Source organism: Nipponia nippon, unplaced genomic scaffold (assembly GCF_047370975.1).
Source record: "Nipponia nippon isolate SJK-2023a ecotype South Korea unplaced genomic scaffold, ASM4737097v1 scaffold_4, whole genome shotgun sequence".
In the NCBI taxonomy this organism is placed as follows: Eukaryota; Metazoa; Chordata; class Aves; order Pelecaniformes; family Threskiornithidae; genus Nipponia; species Nipponia nippon.
The window spans coordinates 126,368,995-126,387,686 of NW_028262358.1; the positions used below are offsets into that span (position 1 = coordinate 126,368,995).

Below are 18,692 nucleotides of genomic sequence, written 5' to 3' on the forward strand. Positions count from 1 at the left end.
ACAAAATCTTGTAGCAGCATGTCTTGTTTACAGATGTAGCTATTAGTACCACATGTAAAAGAATACTATAATAAAAGTTTGTATTTATAGTCATGGCAAGTTCTTCAAAGCATTCTCCTCCAACATTAATTCTGTCTTAGCCAGAGTTTTGAATAGTGAGGTTTTTTCCAGGTCTTCCTTGAAACATTTTTATGTGAAAAATGTTGAATTACTGCATCTTTGTCATGCTTTAGCTTTATACTTTTATCATCTCCTCTTTGATTTCCTTTCTTGCATTTTGCAGCCGTCATATTTTCATTTTCCTTTAACTGCTAGTTTTTTAATGTCTTTGGGAATTTCTCCTGCACAATTTAATAAAGACTCTGTTCTTTTCCCCTCCTTATTTCTATCTACATTTTGTTATTGATACCATTCTTCATATGGAACTACTCTGTCACGTGTAAGCAGACAGCGTGGATATGCGTCTCCGTTCCAGACCGGTCTCTGGTCATTCAGTCCTGCGTCTCTTACCTCTCTTGTGTACCTTTAAAATTAGGGCACTTGGGAACAAACATACGGATCCACAATTTTCCTCTAAAACTCTTCTTCATGATTTCATTTTAGCAATCTATCATTTATATTACTGTCGTATTTTGGAAGCCCTAATCATATGCCTTCATGGGAAGGGCATTGTTCAGACAGCGCAAAGACTGTGTTTTGGCATCAGCAGTCAAAATATAAGATAAAATATGAGTACGCAGAGCCAGGGCGGTATATGGAGATTCCAAGAGAAGGCGGAATATCGTATTTGGGGTTTGCAGCTCAAAAACTGGCGGTGGAGTAACGATACCTACATTTGGGTGGGAAACGGGAACAAGGGATTTTGACCAGAACGGCTTCTGTGGAAATGTGAGAGGCAGAGGGATTTCTTAAGATCGGAGCTGAAGGAGAGGGACAGCAGACGGTAAGTGTGCATCCTGTAAGCTTAGAGAGAAAAGGAACTTGGAGTTAGAGATTAAAATATGGTCTTTTTTTTTGTCTTTGGAATCTGAAAACCTAAATTGTTTGTATATTTTGATCTTGGAGAGCAGGGGGACAGACCAAAGAAAATAATAATAAAGAAGGAATGTCTATGAGGAGTCCGAGGGAAATCACAAGATGGCACAAGATCTTTGAATAAATTGTTTGTAGAAGAAAGCAAATGAGAAGTATCTGTGTGATAGAGGAGGGAAGAAGAGGAGAAAGGACACATCACATTCTTCCAGTGTTCATTTGGAAGAGTTTCCAAGCTTTGATGGGTGAGGTTAATTTTGTGACGAGATTTCTTTTGAGGATACTCTGCAACGCAGGAGCCCGAGCAGAGTTAGTGATGCCGGGGTGGGAGGCAGAAGGAGGCGTCCCACGGGGCAGAGCACTTGGGAGGGGGCTGAACGGCAGTGACAGTCACTGACTGGGTCAGTTGGGAAAAAGAAGGGAAAGCAAAAACTTTATGAATACGGATATATGATTGGGAGCCAGAAGAAGGAGGAAAAGCCAGACATGAGAATTGGGTTCACGGTCCAGTCTCTCCAGCTGCTTCCCTCTCCTGCCCTTCCTGCACCCTCCACAGGGAGCCGGTCTGCTGGCAGGAGCGAAGGGAGGACGGAGCCGGCTGTCTCTCTCAAGAAGGACCCAGTAGAAATTTGAGTCTGGAGTACTGGCAGCCAAAGAGGGAATGACTGAAAACTTGGATGCAGTGAAAGGTGGAAAGAAGCTTAAAACTCCCACTCCCATATGTGGCAGGGAGCTTTGGGTAACGGAACACCTTCAAAAGAGAAGGTGTCAACAACAAAAAACCGCTCGGATCACCGAGGCAGAGAATATGAAGCGTGAGCGTTTAGATTAGAACAAGTATTTCAGAGGCAGGAAAGGAAGAGCAGGAAGGAGAGAGGAGAAATGGATCGGGACATGAGGTGAACTTTTCCAGTCCATAGGCAGGAGGGGTCGTGGTGGTTCCAGTGTGACTTGGAGTTGGGCATGTCGTGATGTGAACAGCATTTTCAATTGACCGCTTCATGGCACCTTCAGTCCAGTTGGATTTACGCAGGTGGCAGCACGGAAAGCCATCTGAACAGGAGAGAAGAGAAATAAAGTTTGCAACACCGTATTTTACGGCATTCAGAAACGAACACAAAAATGGGAAGAGTAATAGCTACATTTGATCATGCCAGTAAGGCGGGAAGGGGAGACAGCAGGCTGGTACTGGGAGGAAACCTGCTGCTCCACTTCATTTGTTTGTTTCCCATCCATAGCTAAACTTTGTCACTTTCAGAAAAAGAAAAAAACAACAAAAAAACCCAAACCAAGCAAAAAAAAACACAAACAAAGCAAAATGTGCTCCTCTTTGGTGTCTGTCTTGATGGCCGGATACCTTGCCCATAATCTAATAACCTCTGATACTGATTGTTGCAATCTTCTCTTTACCAAGCATTTCTAGAGCGTGCTTTTTGCAGTACATTGAGTGCCGTTGCCATTAGTATTTTGCGTCATGCTTTATTTTATCAGAATGTTGTTATTGCTTTCCTAAATCGAGCACATCAATTTCAAGTTTTTGATTCCTTGGTTCAGGACTCTGTGGTACCTTTGTCCCCTTTTCATCAATAGTAATCTCTTCTAAATGCACAGAGTCAGGGAAGATAAGAGACAGTTTTGAAAAGGTGGGGAAGCAGAGACAAGATCAAGCGGCACGCCGAGGCAGACAGAACACGCTGCGATCAGCCGATACCAGTATCTCGGCTTTCGTGAAGGTAGTGCCCCAATGGTGCCGCTTAGCAGGAGGCAGGAGCCCGGCCACGAGCAGAAGGGATGTTGTGGGAGGGCGCCGGGTACGTGTGTGCAAAAAAAAGAAAAAGAAAAGCTTTGGGAATCTGTGGCTTCATCCACCTCTCTTTCCAAAGGCAAACTTGAATGCATGTAAAGGGTCTGGAAAGATTTGCTGCGCTGCTTCTTAAAATCCTCTATCAAAAAGTTTCAGCACCTCCCGGGAGCTGAAGCTGGGGTGAAATCACTGTTAAATATTCTCAGGGTGAGAAAGTTTTTCCTAATGTTCTAGCATGAGTTTTTTCTTATTGCAGTTTAAACCCTTAAGTACCTGGGTTTTGGCCACTGGCTCTGGAAAATGTATTGCTATTTTTGTAAGTACCTGTTGCATGTTTGACGATACCTTCTCACAGTCTGCTCGTAGCTAAGGTGTCTACTAGACATTGTTCAGACAATTCTATCGCTTTCTTCTGTACATAGGATTAACCCACATCTTCCTTGAAATGTGATGCCCCAAATCAGACATTTTTGATGATCGTTCGATATGTTTATGAAAAATATTGACCAGTGCATGACCTGGAATAAAGCCCTTCGCTCATTAGATCTTTCCATTTTGACAATTAACTGCTCTCTGGTCTTTTTCCAATGAGATTCACATCCAAGTTCCAGTCCTTTCATCTATTGTGTATTTCCCCCTGCCATGAGAATATCATGGGAGAGCAATTTCGTAAGAATTACTGAAGTAAAATGGAAAAGCGATGGCATTTGGTGCCTGTTTCCTATTTTCAAGGTCAATTACTCTGTCGTGGAAAGACATCAGGTTGACTTGGCAGATGTCGTCCATGTCTCGTTCTCTGTTGTTCTTCAGGTGCTTGCAGTACTTTGCTTTATTATTTGTTCCGGTATGTATTCTGCAAGTTAAAATAGCATGAGAAGTCAGCAGTTGCATACGTATAATTTCACACCCTTTTAAGGATCATAATTGCAATTCTTGTAATGTCCCTTTTAAATCCCCTGCTAGTTTTCTCTCATTCTGTTTTTCTGACTTTGTCTCGGATTATTTGAGTTATTCTTTTAACCCTCATTAATAATTTGTCCCAGTTTTTCCTTCTGTAGGCTTCCTTTTGAATTTTAGGTTATTGAGGAGCTCTTAATTTTAGCCTCATTGGTCTTTTACTGCAGTCTGCTCTTTTCTCTGCACCGAGATCATTTATGCTGGTTTCTTTAGCATCGTTTCTTTAAGGAACTGGCAGTTCTTCTAACTCAGTTTTCCTGTTGAATTGTTGCGTCCTGTAGCTCGCCTACTAATTCTCATGAGTTTACTGAAATGTGCTGCGTTGAAGTCACCTTCCCTCTCCTCTGCTTCCTAAAATGCACAGCATTACTCTGTTGGCATGTTGACTTAAGGTCACTTGTCATCTTCTTTTTCAAGCAGTTCTTTTCTACTGTTTGGCACAAATCTAGAAGTCTTTCCATTGCTTTCTCTACCTTTTCTATTAAAAAAAAAAAAAGTCACCAGTTCCTCTACAGTCCATTCTTACTGGGCACTTGTATATTGAAATCGCCTGCCACCATCAGGTCCTTTGCTTTAAACAGTGTTGCTACATGCTGCAATAAAGCGTCCTCCGCCTGATCGTCTTGGCTTAATTATCCGTGGCATTCTTGACCAGGTCAACGCTCAAGTTGTCTTTGCTTTAATTGTTACCCATGCGTTTTCAACGGTTTTGGCGTGTGGATCCACTCCTGAGGTATCGGGCACTTCTGCACTGTTTAACTGGCCAAACCTTCCCACAGAAGCTGTATCTCTCTACGTTAACTTTATTGCCCTGGGCAGTATCGCGCCAAGTCTCAGTTAGAACAGCTAAGTCATAATTTTTGTTGTAGGTCAAAACTTCAGACTCTTTCTAATTATTTCTCGTACATCTTTCAGTAGTTTATAATAGACGTATGTAAGAATTTCAGCTGACTGGCCAGTGAGCTGCTCTTCTTTCCTGTGGTCTTCTCCGTAGCAGAGTGATTTATACCTGTTTGTAATTACTTATCCTCTAGACCCACCGCAATGCTAAACCATTTGCTGCTGTAATTCACCTTCACCTTCATCCTCCCATTCCGTTTCCTGCACCTCACCTTTAAGATGCATTTGACATAGTAAGATACCTCCTTTACCTCATTCTCACGTTCCTCCTTTGTTTATTCTCTGTTTCTCTCTTAAATGGAGCAAGTCTGTGATTGTTCATGAGTAGAAGAAGAGGGAAGAAGCATTTATTTATTTTTTTTAGCCTGCTTCTGATGGTGACTCTGCATGTCACGCCTAATTCAGTTTTCCAGTTCTTGAGATGTTAAGATTTAGAGGTACGCTGGGGATTTCTTCAGTTTAAGCTGCAGAGGTACGAGAGGCAGCTCAGAGTCGGGGAAGAGCGAGGGAAGTTCCTCGGTGAGAGGGGATTCAGAGCAGAAGCCCATCGCCGTGGTCTGAAATTGCCTCTTCTGTGAGAAGCTCTCTCAGCTGGCTCCAGGGCAAAGTGATCTCCTTGGGCAGAAATTAGCCTTTCTGAATACAGCTTTTCTGCTTTCCCTGTCCGCTCATATGTATTCCCAGCGTTGTGGGACTTTCATGGAGACTTGTGGGTCTGAGGGTATCGGAGGAGGGAGAAATCTGAAGAAGAAATATTGAACTTGTCCGATGGAACTATTATGTTGTCAGCAACTTAAATTTACAGTTAATCTTACCAAAATTACCTGCTCTGCACTCAAAATCCATGACCTGCCCAGAATAACAACTTGGTTTAGTGGTTAAGAACCTGGGGGTGGGTTTTGGAAGCTCCAATGAAATTTGATGGTCAAGGTTTTCCTAAAGTTCACTTATTACTTTTCTTTTTTCCCCCCCCTCCCCCTTTTTTCCTGTCTTTCCCCATCTCCACCAAGTCTTCCATCCCGTGGAATGTTCGTATTGCCGATGCGAGAGCATGATGGGTTTCCGGTACCGATGCCAGCAGTGCCACAACTACCAGCTCTGTCAAAACTGTTTTTGGCGTGGCCATGCAAATGGTCCTCATAGCAACCAGCATCAGATGAAGGAGCATTCCTCCTGGGTAACTCACCTTTGTTTGTCATGCTGAAACAACCACCGCTGTACTAATTTATCCTGAAAGTTAAAGTTTTTATAGCAGAACTGCACAGTAGACTTTTAAATGTTTTCAGATTGCAAAAGCGTATCAATAGGCAAACTGTACTGTTTTTATGACAGGTAATGTTGCTAATTTATTGATGGTTGTCACTGTATTCGGTGCTGTTTAAAGCACGCAAGACAGCACCGTCCTTCTCAAGGCCTTAACACGTGTGTTTTCTTCCCCTCTTCACATCAGTCCTACTTTTCTCATGTTTTCCTCTCTTCTAGCTTAAAAAGACTTAAAGGTTGCAATACTTTTCCTCCCCAGAAAGGTAAACCCATTAGCATGAAAGCCGTGCTTAGAAAGGAACTTTATCCGAGTGCCATCTTTAAAGATAGTATTTCTTTAAAAGAAAAATTCAGTGTTGTCATTGTCCTAACAATTGTAAATACATGCATTGAAAACTCTTAACTAAAAAGCCTTAAAGAAATTATATGAGAAATAACATTCAGTTAGATGACTATATGATAATCGCATCTCAAGAAATAATAGGCAATTTTAGATATGAAAACCTATTTTCTGGCAAAAGATTAAGCTCAACCTTTTACTTATTCAAAGAGAAGTTCAAACGATGATTGGAGTATAATTAGTAATTATATTTATGAGGAAGAGTCATTATAGTATTACTGTTTCATTTAGAAAATTGGGGCTTATACCATTCAGTAGTTGGAAGGCAAAGATAGGAAAATTTGGACTTAAATATCGTCCTTTTTAACTATGTGGGTAATAAACTCCTGGAATGTTTAATCTGAACTACCAGTAGACTGTTATTCCCTTAAGTAGATATAAATCCAGTCTGTATTTTTTCGATACAAAGACGTGTCTCGCTAGCAGCTCTAACTCCAAGGGAGATATTTCCTTCTGAAGGCTCCGAGCTGTGTTTGCAGCGCGTCGGGTTAGACGGACCGTGCCCCGTTCTGGTACTGGGGTCTGTCAATCTGTCATCCCGGTTTGTTTCAGTATTAACTTTTGAGACATTTGATTCTTACTAGGCTGTACAGAGGAAGTTGATTTTAAGATATAATGTGAATAGGAGGAGCGGGAGGTGACATAAATGGCGAAGGAGGATATTCAGACCGTCGCTCTCCTCGTCCATGAACCGATGCAGGCTGTTGCATGATCTGAACTGCAGGACTCTGGGAACAATCCCGAGCTTTAGCACGGACCAAACAGCACTCTCCCAAGCAGCTCCTCGGGTCAGGTTTAGGAGGAACCATGCCTCCGAGGCAGCCTGAGTGCAGCCACCTCGCTTTGGAGATGAAGGCACATGGAGGACAGGGAGACCTGATTGCGGCCTCTCCGTGCTTAACGGGGGCCTACAAGAAAGGTGGGGACAGGCTTTTTAGCGGGGCCTGCGGCGACAGGACAAGGGGGAATGGTTTTAAACTGCAAGAGGGGAGATTCAGACTGGACAGAAGGAAGAAATTGTTTGTGCTGAGGGCGGTGAGGCACTGGCCCAGGTTGCCCAGAGCGGTGGGAGATGGCCCATCCCTGGACACGTTCAAGGCCAGGTTGGACGGGGCTCTGAGCACCCTGGTCTGGGTGAAGATGTCCCTGCCCATGGCAGGGGTGGGACTGGGTGGCCTTTGGAGGTCCCTGCCCACCCAAACTGTTCTTTGATTCTATGAAGAATTCAGATTATCTGCCACCAGGACCAGGTCGTGGCTCTGGAACGGTTTCCTTCCGTACTCTTCATGTAGAAGAAGAAGGACTTGCACATTCGGAAGCAACACTAAAACAAAGCACGGAACTGGAAGTAGAAGATTACTGGAAACAGAGAAGATACTGGGAAAGAGAGTTTTTACAGAACAAAAGAAAAGAATGTATGAAAGAAAATAGTGATAGTTGGGAACCTTGAAAGAGACTCGATTTTAATATCTTATCTAAGGAAAACATTGATACCTTAAAACAATTGGTCCAGAAGCCTGTAGAAGGAATTTTAGCAGCAGCAAATTTGGCTGTCTTGTCCAGAAACAAGGTGTAACTCATACTGGTAAGAAATTGCAGCAGTAAGTGAAATGGAAGGAACACTTTCAAAAGGTGTGCTTATGTGAATCTGCTGTGTTCGTCGGAGGTTTGCACGGTGCAGCTGTGGAGCTATGCCCGGACACGAGCCACAAGAGCAAAAGGCGTGGAGAGTGAAGGAGGTATTTACATTTCTTGTTCGGCACCGTCAGAATCCAAATCAAAGAAAGATGCGATTAAGAGGCTAAAGGTTATCTAAAGGTGAAGCAAAGAGAAAAGATGGCAGTCAAGGACAAAAAGGGAGAAATTTAAGGGATTTCAGTAAACAATAAGGCAATCATAAGGACCATTTATGTTCCTGTAGCCTAAAGCAATGTTTCTGGCTCTAGCTCTAGAAACTTATTTCCGAGTCTCTTCATCATTTGCTGGTTTTTTTTTAAGCAACAAAGTGTTTTAAATGGACTAAAGAAATCAGGGGTATATGAAATACTACTACAGACTGGGTGGTCCCCTATAAACTGAGCATGGAAGAGGGATCTTTTAAGAGAGACATCTCTTACATATTTTTTCTTTTAATCTTTTTTTAACTCTTACAAGTCTTGTATGTTAATTTTATGAAAATTAGTCTTAATTTTTAACAATGTATCTTAGTTTTGGATTCGGACTGTGTTACTGCTAGGTAAATGACAGACAATGAAATCCATCAGTTGGTGAGGTCAGGGAATCTGAAGAGCCTTTTTCACGTCAGTCTTCAGTAGGACACGTCTGCCTTCCCTAGCCGGGCGACTGGTACTGCTGGCGAAGGGGCCACGCTGAACCTGATAAAAAGATGAAGAACATCCAGCAAAGAGAATTAATGTGAAGGTGTCTATTCTGGATCGCTTACGGTTCCAAAAAAGATGCAGCTCAGTACAGAAAATGGCAAGGTTCTCAGGTGGGACTAGGCAGCCGCAGAGCTTCGTGACGGATTCGTGGCTGGGGAGCAGTTCTGCAGAAGGCAGTTTGGGGAATACGGTTGCTTGTGAACTGAACGTGCATCGGCAATGCCAGACCGTGGTGACAACACCGTGTTGGTGTCTGGAAGGGAAGACGGGACTGCAAACTGCGCATCGTAACTCTTTCGTTCCACTGGTGCCTCTTCAGCTGAAGTGGCGTGACCTACTTGCGTCCTTACTCAACGATCGTTTCTTGAGTGAAGACCCAAGGGCGCCTGCTGACCAGATCTGCAGAGATTAGCGGTGCTCGGATACAATAACAAAAGAAATTTCCTTTTCCTGGGTTTTCAATCCAGCCAGATCTAGTTCAGTCTCGTATGGTGTATTTTCAGGGCTTTGGAGCCCTAAGACCCAGAATAGGCATTAATAATAAGTATTTTCATGAGGTTCTTTTTCCTGAAATTCTGAAGTGCCTTTGACAGTTTTTTGGTACTATAAATCACATAGTACAGTGATTTTTGAGATATAGATATATAGATAGATATAGATATATATAGCTATAGTGATTATATATATATATATATATGTGTAAGTTCAGGTAGAAACCTTTTTTTGAAAGAGAGGTTTTGCTGCACGAACACACTGCTTGTTGGGGCCTGTTTGGGGGGGGGGAACTTCAAACGCTTTCCAAATTTTTCCTTCTGGGGTATTTCAATTTTGTTTTTATTAAATAGCTTTAACACTGATTCATTTGTTTATGTACGCGCAGCAGAACTGAAAATCAAATTGTTCATTCTGAAAGCGTGTTGATTAGTCATTGTTCGTTCTGTTTGTTTATTTTATGTTTAGTCTGCTAAACTTAAGCAGTCTCTGTCATCTATAAATTTCAGGTAAAATGTTAAAATAGCCAGTTACCCCAAAGGCTCGTACCCTAGGGTATAAGTTTTGACGGCTCGTTACCAGCTGTGGTTGAGTTAGAATGCCCTTCCTGCTATAAATAATGGAACGTTTGTTGTTTAGAACCACCCTTAACATGGCGGCTTTGGAGTACGTCTCAACAAACCACACAAATGTTTAATTGTTTCTGTAGCGATAATACCTATGGCTTCCGTGGGGAAGTCATTACACCGGGTACTAATCGAATCTAAAACAGCAGACAGACCCTTTTATCTACCGAGTTAAAGTCTAGCGATACCGTAAGTAGCTGTTAATAAGATTTTGCTCTCAAAACTACGTCTCTTCTATTTCTGGCGCATTTAATTTCCCATTTAGAATACCTTAAAGTTATTAAAAAATTTTTGAACATGTTTTTATTCAGTCCCCCAGAAACAAGCCAAAAAGGAGCGCGGTATTAAATAACATGCTCTGCATCCCTGTCACGTTGCTGTCTATGTGCGGACTTCCACCATCACATGGGCTCCTGTTTTCAAATGACGTGGAAACCCCCTGCGTTTATAATTCCGCGTTTCCCAGCAGAGGGCACGCCGCCCTCGCGCACAGACGGATCGCAGCCTGGACGGCTGGGCCGACGCTGAGCGGGAGGCAGACCTTCCCTCGCGCGATGCCGTTCCCGTGGACGCGTTACGCTCGCCTCGCTCACCCTCTCGGCTCCTGGCTGCTTCATCCTCTTGGCTGCTTCATCCTCTTGGCTGCTTCATCCTCTTGGCTGCTTAGCACAGTTCCTCTCCTGGGAGAAGAGGGAAAGTTCTCTGGGCACTGACTTTGAAAGCTGTTTTGCTTGCTTACCCATTTTCAGTGTAGAAGAAGGGTGGAGATTCTGCCTCACTTTGGGTTTACACCCTGTGTAGTTTACAGGCATGGTATTACAAGTAATAGCAGTAAAATGAGACAGATGTTGGAGGGGGCGGGGGGGAGAGACAGAGAGAAACAGGTAACTTTAAAACCTCAATTTGCAAACAAGTGTTCTTGCCAACCAGGTTTCAATTCAGTTTCTATTGCCTACAAATTTCTAAGCCCATTGCAGTGAGTGTTTCTAGACCCTTTTGGTGGAGGCGGATGTGATTTATAAATAGACAATTAGAAAAGGGTAGAGAGACAACTTTTGGTAAGGTAGTTTGTAGTTTCCAGCTTTTTAATTCCATGGTGGAAGAATTAATTATTTTAACAGATGTAGCCTTTGATAGGAAGGCAGGTGAAGAGAGACAGGTTCTATAAACCATTCTGAAATGAAAAGGATCTGGCAATACCCAGTACAGGTGCAGTGGGTTTTCAAACACATGGAACATCACGGTTGCATCGTACTGATATTTTCTCACATCTTTTTCACACGTACCACGGTTTTGCAGTGGTATCTGTCGAAAACACGTGAGTTTTCCCAGCAGAAGGCGGTCAGTCCATTTGCATTTGGTGGATGCACCTCAGCCACGTCTGTGTAGATCCGGGCAGCTCCAAGGGTAGCGCTCGTCTGGATGCAGGCGCGGTTTTGGCTAAACTTGGTTAAGAACGTGGACGCTCGGCACTGGCCCTGGTTTTGTGGGAGGGCCCTTCGCCGTATTTCCCTCATCTCCCAGGACAGCGAGCTGAATCCCCGCTCCCAGCAAGCAGCCGCAGCGCAGCGTTCCCGGCATCTGCCTGGTCGAGCAGGGCCGCAGCCCGCACGGTGCAGCTACGCGCGGACATCTGCCTTCTGGGCCTCCGGGAAAACCGCCTGAATAGCTGTTCCTGGTGCTTAAAGTGACTTCTAGTTATAGACTAGTTGCACACTTACGCAGGCATCGCTACGTAAGTTATATTTTGTTCATGCTGTATTTATAACTCAGTTGGGTAGAAACATGGTTGTTTATTAAATAAAAACGTAGGCTCCAGGACAGTCCTTGACCGATGTATCAATGGTACAGTTGCTGAAATAACCAAACCCCGAGCATTTGGTTTGCGTTTGATTCTAACTGAGGGTTAGTGCCGCAGGGAGAGGGATGCCGTGGTTAGTAGGAAAGGTATTTTAGCCTTACCTGGTGGCTAGACAAGTGCAATGCCAGGTCACCCGAAGAGCGTCCAGTGCAGAGCACCGACTCCTCCAACTCGTTACGTTACAAAAGAGAACAAACATTCCAGCCGCTCAGAAGTATTTATTTTACTTTTTTTGAGCTTTCTCTGGAACCTGGAGAAGCCAGATGTGTTTGCTGGTAGGTAGGCACTGCTTTGGATCATGGAAACTGCGTTTGGCTGCTGCTGCTTATGAACTTAGCACCACCGAGGAATGCAGTCTTGCAGCTTGCCACTGCAGAAAGCGTGCATACCAGCCAGTGCCGTGCCTGGAGAAAGGCGACTTTTATAGTATCCACCTGATCTCTTCAGACCTCCATTTCTTGTTCAGTTGAAAAATTTATTAAAACGGGTCATCTAGAAAGCGGCGGTGGAAGTGGTGCTATAGAAACAGTTCTGGAATATCTGGATTCGTACATAATTCAGTAGTCCGCTGCTGACTCTGAACTTCATCGGTGTTTCAGAGGGCAGGGAACCCGAAAATGTAAATCTCAAATAACCAGCTCAGAAGGAGGGGGCTCCATTGGGATGCCTGGTAACCACATACTGAATTGTAACTCCGTAGAAGCTTCAATGATTTCTTAAACACTTACAGTAACTGGTGGCAAACGTTTCTCACAAGCTTAATTATTCTGTGCGTGATGAAAAAGAAGCAGAAACTGTTTCTCCTGAATATTTATTGATAGACTTCGGGAAAAGGTAAGTATCCTCCACTGATAGGCGTAGATGTGTAAAAGGCTGAGAGAGTTTGCCGAAGGCGGAATCTCAGAAAGGCTATAAAATTCCAAAAGATTTGTTGTGCTGAAAGGCAGGAATTCCGCAGGAGAAAGCGCTGCGGTTGTGCCTTGCTAATGCCCTCAAAACTGCAACGCACTACTGGCATATTGCTGGGCCAAACTGATACCTGCGTCTCGTCAGCCCTTCGGAATAATGAGGAGAAGAAACCTTTCATCAACGCCTTGGCAATTAGGTGATCGGTAAAAGGGGGAAGAAAATTGCTGTGTGACTTAACAGTTTGGAGGAAAACCAAAACCATGAATACCTGGGCCCAGGAAGGCTGCCGAAATGTTGTGTCCGGATACAGAGCGCACAGCTCATTTATGTGCCTGGCTTTTTTTGGACCGTCAACCACGCTTACGGTCAGGCCGATACAACGGCCACGGCGGTGCACGTCCCGCTGAGTCACGTGCCGTGCCCGTTTAGGAAGCAAGCCAGAACGGATTGCCTGCTAGCCGTCCCCAGGAGAGCGCGTGGATGAAGCTGGAGGCAGAGCCGCCCGTCCTTGGCTGGTTTCTACACTTCGGCTTCTGTAGCAGAAGGAGATGTTAACTGGTTGAAAGCCTTTGAAAATAAAGGCACACCAGATTGTTTTCCCACCTAAATCTGAAGATAAATAGGACCATAAATTGGACTCTAGGATGCGTGAAACATTTTTCAAAGTCTGAAATTATTAGTTTTAACTACTTACTTGGAGTGGAAATGTATTACTACTGGGGATTTTGCAGTGGTACATCCAAGTTCCGAACCGACTGAGGTCCTGTTGTGACAGAAGCTACAGGTACTTCATAAAACATAGTTTGCCCCCAGCTATTTGCAAATATAGATTAAAGTTGAGAAGAAACAAGATGAGCAGCTGGGGAGAAAGACGATGGCAAAAATACCATAGTGCTAGCGCTGGGCAGGTGGGTGGTGTTGTCTGGGGAGGGTCGCAGTGGTGATGGCGGTGATGGGGAAGGGGTTTGTGTCATTTGTGGGCTTGCGGTGGTGGTGGTGGGCAAGAGGATTGTGTTGTTCCAGGGCTTTCTGTTTGTGTGTGCTGCTTTTTTGAAGGGGAGAGTATCCCGTCTTTGCAGAATGCAAAGGTGCTTACAGACGGTATCAACCAGGCAGGAGGCCAAGATTAGCGACCGTGATGAGAGAGAGGTGGTTTTTATTAGGAATTTCTAAAGTAGAACTCAGCTAATTGAAAGAAAAAATAGCTATTTCTCAGGGAACCGAGGTGCCCGTAAGAGGCGTACCTGCCTGGGAAGCACACGCTCGGCCGGCTGTGCTCTTTTCGCCGTCAGCTGCACTGAGAACCATTATCAAAAAGTTGGGATCAATGGAAATTATCTTTCCCCTATAATTTTTGGAAAGTGAAGCTGCAGTGGTGGCTCGATTGTACAGCGTTCTAGACAGCACTGCATTTGTTTGACAAAATAAATGGCGGGGTAGCACAATAGAATATAATGTTTGTTACCACGATGGGAAAAAAAACCCTTTAAAATAGCCTAAAAGTACTGCAAAGAGGAGGTCACAGAAAAGGCAGGCTGAGAATAGATGGTCTGTGCAGAAACCAGGAGATGAACAGGGTAAAGAGTAAAGTAGGAAATACTCTAAAGGAGAAGTAGAGAACAAATGGAGAGAGAAATAAATGTGGAAATTTTCAACACGTAGAGGAATTCATTTACGAAAACTAGAATTTTACTTTTGGTATCATCACATTTATGTGCATAATTTAAATTTTCCTGTGGACTCAGTAAGAAGTAATGTAAAGATCGGATTGTGTTTTTCATAGGATTTCCAACTAATGAAAGGCTGATGATCATCCGCAGAAGCTTTCCCAGTGAGAGTGCCATGCACTTCAACACTGTTTGCAAGGATCATCCACTGATTGCAATCTCCCAGGTTTTCTCAACATATTAAAAAAAAAAATAATCATCTTACCATCAGTAAGTCTTTTTAGCACTTACTATCTAGTGAATTAGTAAGCCGAAGTGCTTCTGAACATGCTGTTTTACAGAGCTCCCTAGAGGAGACTCACCTGCAGCAGTTCATTATCCTGGCATCCTTCCTGCTGAAGCCCTTCTTGGTGAGAGGAGACGACAATCTTATACCCATCGCGAGATTTCTGCAGGGCACTTCGACAGGGCCAAGACTTTCTGCCTGCAAAAGCCAGAGGTGATATACTGGAAAGATCGATCGCCCATTTCACCTGCTATCCGACGGTCGTCGGATGGCTTGCTCTCCATGGCCTTCATGCGTTCTGCTGCTTCACAGGTTGGCTCTGTGGGCTGATGAATAAAAATTCCAGAATCTGAAAGGAATTAGGCTGCGACATATTGAATAATTGGTTTAATTTGTGAAACAGTATGGTCTTAATATGGTAACCAGGCCAGAGTACGCGTTGTAAAGCAGTGGTAGATGCTGATGGAGGCATGTGGCTGGAATTTGACTGCAGCGGCCGCTTGAATCTTCTCTGAGATGTACTCCGGGGAAGAATATGATCGCGAGTAATTCTTTTTTTCCTCAAGACTGCATTCATCACGAATTCAGAGGCAGCCTCCATTCCTGGCTTTGAGAGTTCTCAGTTAGGATTGACTTTGAGTCATAAGGTAGTTGAAGGAGATTAATAAATCTTCAGTTAAGAACCAGCTATCCTAATATATTCTCACAGGCATCCAGCTCATCTTTCTTTTCTAATTTGAAAGGAATTTTTCTCTTTTTTCATTGTTTTCCAGTTAGTATTAGTATTTTACTTTATACTTAAATGCATCCCAGTCTACTACAAACCATGTAGATCCACCGAGGGAACAACTGCCTCACGCATCGATTCTCCACTCAAAAAGCCTTTATTGCCTGTTTTATATGGCTAAAGCCAAGAGGCCCAGAGTTGAAGATTCTCACTGGTTTACTAATTGTTTATTTCATTGTTAGTAAATATAGTAATTGTTAGTAATCGCTAGTCACTAATTTATATTAACTGTAACTATATGTGTAACTCCTGTCCTGGGTAGCCTTGCCTCCTATTTAAATCAGCGTTAATCTAAGCTTTCATTTGAACGTGCCTTGAGAATTGGTCCTAATTCCGCTTTGCGATGTCTTACAGGAGTAGTAAAAAAATTACATAAGAGTAATTAGCCCCTGGGTTACATATACGTGGGCGGTTAATGAGTGAGATCAGAAAACCAGAGCTGCCGGGTCACTTCTGAGCTCCCGTAAAAGCATCATCTGGCCTCCCACATCGCTGGCCTGAGCTCAGTGGATGTAATATTTTAAGACTTAATTTTGTAAATCAACATTGGATTTAAAACACATTTTAAGCGCATGACTCAGGCCAGCTATCCACTCTTGTGTGTTTGGCAACACTTGTCACCAGCCTTTCAGTCTTCCTTAGAGGATCCCAGGATGGCTCCTCCCGCGAGCTTAGCACAGCCAAGCGAATGTGTGAAAGGAAATAAAGAAACGGGTCGCTCCTATCTATCTTAACGCTGTGTTTCACCTTAGCTTTGCCCAGAACGAACAAAAAATTGGAAAGTTGTCTTTCAAAAGCAGCTGCCCGTGCAAAGGCCGGAGGGAGGGGGTGGCGCCGGCTTCCCGCCGGTTGCAGCGGGTGGGAAGGGGAAGCGGTGCTGGCCGCCGGCGGGTCTGCGACGCGGGTTATAAAATCATCATGGAATCGTTAAGGTTGGAAAAGACCCTTAAGATCATCGAGTCCAACCGTTAACCCAGCGCTGCCAAGTGATGTACCCGCTCGTGCACCAGGTCCTTTGCTCTGCCCCTGCCCTCCCCTCCAAATACAAGGCCTGTGTTCAGAAGACGTTGGGAGTAAGTATAGGAAATCGCTTAATTGGATATGATTGCCCCGTGATTTAATTCCTGCTAGAAACAACTGCTCTCTTTCTTCATCTTACATGCTTTTGTTAAACTACTTTTTCATTTTTCAATATTACAGCACAAAAAAAGCCCCACAAAACTTGTTCACCTACGTAGTGTCTGTACTCATTTCTCAGGTATGGTATAATGTAACTGGATATTTCTGAACAGTCTAGTACTCTCCGCCTTTTTGCACTTCTCTGTTATCTGATTGCATCTATTACCCTGCTCTTTGTAAACAGCCAACTCATTTTTGTCATTCTTTTCAAAAACAGAAATCACCTGCAAAGAAGCTGAGCCATGCCATTAGTAAATCCCTTGGTTGCGTACCAAGCAGAGAACCACCTCGTCCCGTGTTTCCTGAGCAGCCAGAAAAGCCCCTTGACCTTGCACATATAGTGTGAGTACCTGTTTTAATCTCTTTTTCGCTCAATCAGTGATACAAAGCAAGGTGCTGGTGGCTGTATTTGACTTTGGAATAGGCTAGCAGAGAGGAGCTCTTCGATTAGAGTTCTAAAGTTGCAGTGCTGTACCTAAGTGTTTCTCTGAAAAATTATTTGAAATACATTGTTTTGTTAAGGGTATCTTGTTAACAAGGAAAGAGGTGCAGAATATGTTGATGTGCAGTTAGACTGAGGCCTGACTGTATATTCTACTTGCATCTATTAGCATTTCGAAGTGCTAATCAACCTTACCTTTTGCACGTCACCATATTGGCTCAGACTCTATTTTCTCATTTATTGTAGACTAAAGTTATACAAACAAACCAACGTTAAACATATTTACTTGCAAGTTAACGTTGCCTAGTATTAGCAGGAGCAGGGTTTAGCTTGCTGCTGCTGCCTGGGAGCATCGGCTTTGCATTCTGATTTGCCTCGCTGAGAGGCTGGCTGTGGCCTTCCGCTCAATGGCATTATCGTTCCCCTTTCATCCTGACCTTATTGTCGAACCGGTGGAATGATTTTACTGAAATACCGTTGTCCTGGTGTTGGTTCGAACAGGCTTGAAATCAGTCTGCTTCCCCAGTTTGCCCGTTTTCACATCAAAAGTAAAGCCTGAGACAAAAAAACCCCAAACAAATTCTGTCACTGTGTATGTATAATAAACTAAGCCTCCCAAGAGATCTGTTTTCATTTCCTACAGAGTCTTGAGAAAACGTCTCAGTCTTTTCATATATCTAAATTTAAGCACGTGCTATAGAGAAGAGTGAGGAGAGAGGAGCAAAGGAAAGGGGTATAATTTATCTAAAACGGAGGGCTCCCATTTTCATGAGTATTGAGTAATTTGCAGTTGAGAGTAAGTGGAGTTGATGCTCTTCTGGTTTTCTTTTGACATCATAAATACCAGATGCTTCCTGAACTGTTTCCTCTGTCACGATTTCTGAGTGGAGAACCAAGGTATTCAAATCTGAATGTCTTATAACCTCCGAGAGCTCAGCATCAGGACGTGCTGCTTTGGCCTTGCCTAATGCCCTGGGATTGTGATTGACTGGCTCTTCTGTTAACAGTGGTGGCAGTCGTTAAGAAAAAGCTGGAGGCTAGCTTGTCAGAATATTGGAAAGGTGAGAATTGTAAAGCTTACCGTAGCGTGGTAAAACACTGGTGTGGCTTTCTTTTGTGAAAAGCGTAGAAGACCATAACTTGACGTGGAGGAGTAGTTGCAATGCTAGACTCCGTAACAACATAGTTCTGAGCTTTACCAGTTTCTGCTTAGCTGTGTGACTGTTTTTTTCCAGTTCTTGCATCACTGAATATTTACCAACTTTTATAATGCTTCCTTTAATCCTGTGCAGTGAGGGGAGTTGATCTGATTTAATGGAATATAATTGTTCTGATTGTCTCTGTGACATTGCACTCAAAAAACCCAAAAAATCTGTTCAATTCAGAGCCGAAGTCTGTGCTGTCCTAAACGGATGGCTTATCCGAGCCACAAGGACAAGGTGGTCCGTTGTCCACAGAAGGAGCTCCGTGCCTTGGCCGGGAGGCGTTGTGGGGCTCGTCACCGAGCTTTAAATCCGGTTTTTCTGTAGTAAGGGTGCTGCTCAGCCCCAGAGAAAACAATTCCATGTTTAAAATCTTACCAGATCATGAATCCATTCACGTTTTTCTTTTTAGATTTTTCTCTGTGCTGCTTCCACGTTGAAACGCGCTAACGTTCACAAGAGAAAATGAGTAGTTTACAATGTAATACTTCTATGAAAAATAAA

The 18,692-nt window shown here is 43.6% G+C and overlaps 1 protein-coding gene across 15 annotated transcripts in view; it reads left to right on the forward strand.

Annotated features, from left to right (window-relative positions):
- Nucleotides 1–18,692, forward strand: part of DTNB (dystrobrevin beta) — a 218,462-nt gene that overhangs the window by 55,339 nt on the left and 144,431 nt on the right. For all 15 annotated transcript variants that reach the window (XM_087776264.1, XM_087776265.1, XM_087776268.1 and 12 more), the window contains 2 exons: nucleotides 5,704–5,870; nucleotides 16,762–16,886. In XM_087776264.1, the coding sequence (XP_087632390.1) occupies nucleotides 5,704–5,870; nucleotides 16,762–16,886 (292 nt within the window). The remainder of the gene's footprint in view (nucleotides 1–5,703; nucleotides 5,871–16,761; nucleotides 16,887–18,692) is intronic.